Here is a 6,437-nt window from a genome sequence, read left to right as displayed (position 1 = left end):
AATTGCGTAGATCGATGCTCATGCTGTTGATCACTGGATTGTCTGGTCTAGACTCGATTATTTACAGACCGCCGCCATATAGCTGGAATATTGCTGAGTGCGGCATAAAACTAAACCCACTCAATCACTCACCCTCACTCACTCCTTTCTTATTATTATCACCTCCAGTTTGTGATTTACAGTCCGTTTGACTTCATTTGAAATCACACCTATGTACATCACTCCCTAATGGCTGCCTATCAACATCCTTAATCCCTTATGTATACATCCATGTACTTTCATCAAATGGCTTCCATCAACCTACTTAATCCTATATACTATCTGTGTTATCAACCTCTTCAACAACTCAATTTCGCCTCATGCTTCATCAACTGTCCAAACATATCATGTATATATATCACCCAAAATTACTTCTCATGTGTCACTTGCTTGACAACGACATTAAGAACCTAAGTCGAAACGTCGCCTATACAGAGTAAAGAAGTTGTATATCCATAAAAATAGTTCTCATCCTCCAGTGCATGGTCATAATATGTTTTCTGCTGAGATTTATATAACTGTCCAGGAAATCACCCTCAACAATATCATGATGCAGTTGTGTTTACAGATTCCTGCAGGGTTTGTTGTTCAACAGCTCCCTAAATAACGACAACTGCCGGGCGTTTGTCCCTGTAGGATTTAACAGACCCCGAAGTTGCTCGACCATATCTCTCTAACTGGTGTACCTGTTGTTACAGGTATCACACAAAATTACGCCACCGTCTCCTTTGAAATCTACCTGTGATGACACGACACAGTTGGATGCGGTTGAATTTTCCAATGAATCGGGAGAGACAGGGGTTTGAGTGGCTGGTCAGTGAGTAGCTGAGTTTGGTTTAACACTGCTTTCAAGAGGATTCCAGTAACAGGTAGGTAAAATACCAGACTGTACGTCTTATTGCAATGAACGCAAACGAATCTGTTCCTCTATGTTCGTGAGTTCAGTTTGTCTTGTCTGAACGTGTTCTGAGATCACGTGTCATGTCGTACAAATGAAGGTATATATAGTCCAACACCTCACCTTGGAACATTCTATTCATGTCTAAGAACAACTGTTCAAACTAAAGTAGATAACACTAATGGGTGGTTCGTTGGGGTGCCCTCGGTTAGTAGTTCAGGATGGTGGACAGACAAAAGACAAATGTCAGCGGTTGGATTGAAGGAGACAGCAGCCATTTGTATTATGGCTGGGGATCATAGTCAAAATGGTACAAGCCGGTGGTGATCATGTGACAGAACGCACACCGGGACCGAGTGGCCAATGTTCCCGATGTGGAGACCCGCTCTGTCACTTACACATATTGAGAAGTCGGACGATGAGCCTTCATCGTCGAGTTAGTCGTTGGTGAGGCGACGGCCTTGGTCGACGCCACGACTAGCTGCACAATCCGTCAGCTTCTGTCGATGATCTGGGCCCGTCTCCTAGACTGGAGAACGTCTCCCCGACTGATCATGTCAGTCAGGTTTTACAGATGGGGACATTAGGCCATGTGGTGCCAGATCACAGACCCATGCGCATGTACATACGTAAAATCCGTCGAGGACGGGAGTTGTTACATAACATTTCACTACAGCACTATAATGCTCTGTATGCTGGATGGGCCACACACTTGGTCAACACGTTTTCTATAATTAGGAACACTGGTTGGACTCAGATTTGAAGTACTGAACTCCATCGTCACGAATCACAAGAACCTTTATGGATCAGATTCAAACAGAGCTTGACTATCACGGCACATGTGCTAGGTGCGTTTTTGGTCAAATGTCAGAAGCTGGTTCTTTCCCAAGTGTCGGTGAAAACAACTAAGAACATAAAAAATGAATTGCATAGGCAAATGCCATGCCATTTATGGATGCACCACCTTACTGAAATGCAGTTATCAAAGAAGATAAGCCCTCTCCATTGTCTCCCACGCTAGTTGTGCCACTGGAGACGTTCCCAGTGGTGATGTTGGGTGAATATGGGTCCCCTGGCAGGAGGACGTCGACAAAACAGATTCCTGGCATGGAGACGTCGCCGAATGGTTCGGTCACTGACTGGTCGATGGTGGTTTCCTATGGTCTATGGTCCGCCCGAGATGTTACACAGGGTCGACCACTACGTGGACGGTCACCAGTGCTGTTGTTGGAGTTGTATCGCTGTCTAACCAGCCAGAAATAACAACCACAGGGAACAGTTTACCACGTCTCTTGCGACTGTGGACAGACCTGCGTAGGTGAAACATCAAGACCCCTCAAAATACGAATCAAAGAACATCAGACCTCAGTATCCAATCTAGACTCAAAATCAGCCCTTTCAGATCACATCAAAGGCGATCCCGACCACAATATTCAGTGGGACAAAACCCAAACCCCAACAACCAACCTCAAAGATTATAAACTCAGGAAACTCAAAGAAGCCATCTACATCAAAAGACTCCAGCCATTAATCAACCGTGACCAAAGTTATTACATACCTCCTGCGTACTACCAGCTCATTAAAGATCCTCATCATCGATAATCCCCCATTTATGTATACAACGCATCATCCTCATAATCACCTGTTTATGTATATCACAGGCTTCACTTCCCATTGTGTACTTTGCAGGCTTCATTTGTTAACGCGTTCACCTAAGCCCTTGTGTTGTTATCGTGTCTGGCTTCCAGCCCTTGTGCTGTTATTGTGTCTGGCTTCGTAATCCCTATTGTACTGTACAAACATCTGCTCTGACTTGTACATATGCTCCTTCATCCTTATGCTGTTCATCACTTGCTTGATAACGGTGTTAGAACCTACACCGAAACGTCGCTCTCACAGCAATAAAGAAGCTGTTCATCCATATATTGCTATCCTTTCTTACTGCTCCAAATTCTAAATGCGTCTCAAAGAAGTTTCATGCATGATGCACGTGTGAACTCTTCAATTTCCACAAACAAAAACATTTCTCACCTCAATCTCAAACAATACTTTATTGGGGAAAACAGGCTACACGACCACGATTCATGTTTTCCTCAAACTTGACTTCCGGTGTATATTTTTTAAAAATAGGTTCAAATACTCCATTTATACTTAAATGTCATTTCCAATATTACGACGTTTCTTTTGCCTTTGAGTATAGATAATACAATCAATATACATATATGTACACCGAAATGAAACACGTCAAGAAGATCATAAGTTGATCGTGAGGTAAACTGCAAAACATATTTCATTTAAAGAATGATGAAAGAATAGAATAACACAAGAAAAGGAAAAACAACAGTTCAGAAACTTGGCATATTGTTTCTAGTTATGATTGTAACAGCTAGTTTAATTAACAACATTCCATGTCTTTCAGAGACAACATTCTCCAGGAGAGATGGGTATGGTGCCCAGGTTATGGTTCCTCTATAGCATACCTTGCATATGCATTACTATGTACCTCTGCTGGAACCTCGGCGCAATGACATCAAAGCCTCAATTACGTAGATTCTGTCAGCAATTCATGAAGGGACACGAAACAATGAGAGGGACAATGAGTGAGTTCATAACAGAGCAAACAATGTCACATACCGCGAGGCCTACAACACCTGCTTCAAGGACAAGACCTGTTTCTTCAGATTTCTATAAAACAACAGTAAATGGCAACAACATTAACCATCAAATTGAAAATCACTTCACTATGCTGAAAAACGAGACAAAAGACCCTTTCGTCAACCAGCATCTGTTTTCCTTCATTCACACTTCAGAAGCATGTTCTGAGAGAAGCATTTTCTTATTAATGGTGGTACATTCTGCTGCCATGAACTACAATAAGAGAGATATGATCCGAACAACTTTCGGGTCTGTTAAATCCTACAGGGACAAACGCCTAGCAGTTGCCTTTATTTTGGGAACTGTTGAACAACAAACCCTGCAGGATTCCATAAACAGAGAATCACAACTTCACCATGATATTGTTCAGGGTAATCTCCTAGACAGTTATAAAAATCTCAGTAGAAAGCATATTATGGCCATGCACTGGGTCAAATATAACTGTAACTCGACATATATTCTTAAGTTAGACGATGACACATTTGTTAACCCTTATAGAATTATAGATTTTTTACTAAAAGAAAATCCTCAGGGAATGTCGATGTATTGCAAAGTCATCTCTGGTGACGTGCCAAATAGGAGAAAATATTCTAAATGGTACACGCCTGTATCCCAGTATCCATTTCCCAAATTACCACCTTATTGTCTCGGGTTTGCTTACATAACAACACAAATAGCTTGGAACGCCTTGTACAAAGCTTCAGAAACTTGCCGCATCACGAACATGGATGACCTGTATGTCAGTGTTGTGTTGGCCATGAAGGCTGGGGTGAAGAAGAGAAGCTTCGAGAACTTGCTGTACAAATGTCCTAAACCTGCTTCAAGGATGACTGAGAGAGTGTTGAATGAGAAAGCAATTGTTTTAGACATAAGAAACAAGTGTGGAGATATTCCGTTTACATTCTTTCCAAGACTGCAAGAAATGAATGGTTTTGATTAGCAAAGTTTCATTCGGAATAGATGGGATAAACTACCTATCAATCGTACATGTGAAGATAACACGATGCAACCTGTGTTTTGTCCGTCTTTGTCACGTCATCTGCAAGAAATCCTGTGTTAGCTTTGGTAAGGGCCTTAGGTAGTGAAAAGGTTTCTCATATATACCGAAACGTCGTTATTTTACAATAAAGAAGTTGATCATCCATAAAGACGTGTCATTCCTACTGTTTATGATATAAGAATTACACATGAAAAGCAAGGTTTGATATTCCACAATTTCTTAATTTTGTTCCGACGTGTATGTGTTTTTAAAGATTATCTGTATGTACACGAATACCATTGTTGCAGTTCTCGCCAGAAAACATGAACTGTGTTACCGGTAAATGGTACTGAGTTATTTCACATGTTGCACACGTTAACAAATCTAAAAACAAGCTCCTGTACTGAGGCATATATTGCTGAGATTTCTGGTCTGTTTCATGACTATTAACAAACTAATATTCATCGAATGTATCATTGAAACGGTATGCCAGATACACAGTTTCCAATACAATGTAGTATTGGTATGTTGTTCTATGAAACCCTATCACATCAGAATTATAGTACTTTAATATCTCTTCGGCTTTGAATAACCCTTTAAGGTTTTTATGTTTGGTCTAGGATAATTAAATAACCTAGAATTTGCTTTCGAGGATTTAACTTGGAACCCCAACACCTTAAATTAACCAAGAGAAGCGTCTATTAGTGGCCAATTTTTATTCTGTGCATGTCATCTGCCAAAATACATGCAATACATGCCTCAAGAAACGTTACCCTCCTACCTTTATGAATTACTGAAAAACTGTTATGTTTGAAGGTATTAGTTTACAAGAAAGCTTAACAACACAGCTGAGTGGATTATGGAATTAGGACGGAACATGCATATAGTCTTATAGCTTAACACACAATGCTAATTACCTTACAACTTGGTATTGAAGGTCAGTGTGTGTCAATGCCACTGGTTTTATGCCACTTTTAGCAACATTGCAGCAATATCAGGGCGGAGGACCCCAGGAATGGGTGTCACTCACTGAACCCATGTGGAAAATCGAATCCTCCGCATGGCGAATGCTTTAACTACTAGGCTACCCCACCGCCCCCGTATTTTGGGACTTTGATAATAATACGTATCATTCGCAGACTGTTCTGACAAACTTTTCGGGGCGGTGGGGTAGCCTAGTGGTTTTAAGCGTTCGCTCGTCATGCCGAGGACCCGAGTTCGAGAATGTCTAGTTTTGCTCAAAATACATGTTTTCGAGGTTGTAAATAAATGTAAGTATGTTTATAAGCATAATTTTGACCTAAATCGGCAAGTTTGGATAATTTGGCCCATGGGCGAGAATGTTTTCATTTGCTCAAAGCTGATGTTTCTTTGTTGTTTCGAAGTAGTTTAAATTTTTAATTTTCGAAAAATATATTCATTCTTTTACATCCTTAGCTAATATTCATGATAACTGCATGTTGAATTTTGTTAAATCCTGTGTCAGAAACTGGTTTCCAGAATTAAATTGTGACTTGTTAGTAACAAACTAGTAACAGCCTTTCTATGCAAATTAGGACAGAACAAAACACACACACTCACACTCTGTAAGATGACATTTTATAATTTGAAAGAAGCAAAAATTCCCTGACGAAAATGGACTTCAGTATACAGATGTCGTGTACATACCAATTGTAAACAAATGCAACGATCACGTGTTATCGCGTTTTTCTAACGTCTAACATTTGTGTTAAACAGGCTTCAGATTCTGGCCGAGTTGTTTATTTTGATCTAGACGATGCGGATAAGTGTTGGAAAACAACAGTTTGTCATGTTGTCCCGATATCACACACCCTTGACGTGCTTCACAGACATTAAAAGGGACCA

At 40.5% G+C, this 6,437-nt stretch overlaps 1 protein-coding gene across 1 annotated transcript; it reads left to right on the top strand.

Moving 5' to 3' along the window:
• Positions 1 to 775: 775 nt before the first annotated feature.
• Positions 776 to 4,684, top strand: LOC124275729 (beta-1,3-galactosyltransferase 5-like). The gene is made up of 2 exons (XM_046711701.1): positions 776 to 908; positions 3,357 to 4,684. The coding sequence occupies exon 2, from the start codon at positions 3,378 to 3,380 to the stop codon at positions 4,530 to 4,532; it is 1,155 nt and encodes a 384-aa protein (XP_046567657.1). The 5' UTR covers positions 776 to 908; positions 3,357 to 3,377; the 3' UTR covers positions 4,533 to 4,684.
• The last annotated feature ends 1,753 nt before the right edge of the window (positions 4,685 to 6,437 follow it).

The sequence above is a fragment of the Haliotis rubra genome, unplaced genomic scaffold (genome assembly GCF_003918875.1).
Source record: "Haliotis rubra isolate DU_JTF1 unplaced genomic scaffold, ASM391887v1 Scf1, whole genome shotgun sequence".
Lineage (NCBI taxonomy): Eukaryota > Metazoa > Mollusca > Gastropoda > Lepetellida > Haliotidae > Haliotis > Haliotis rubra.
Note: the sequence above shows the minus strand (reverse complement) of the source record. Positions and strands in the feature narration are given on the sequence as shown.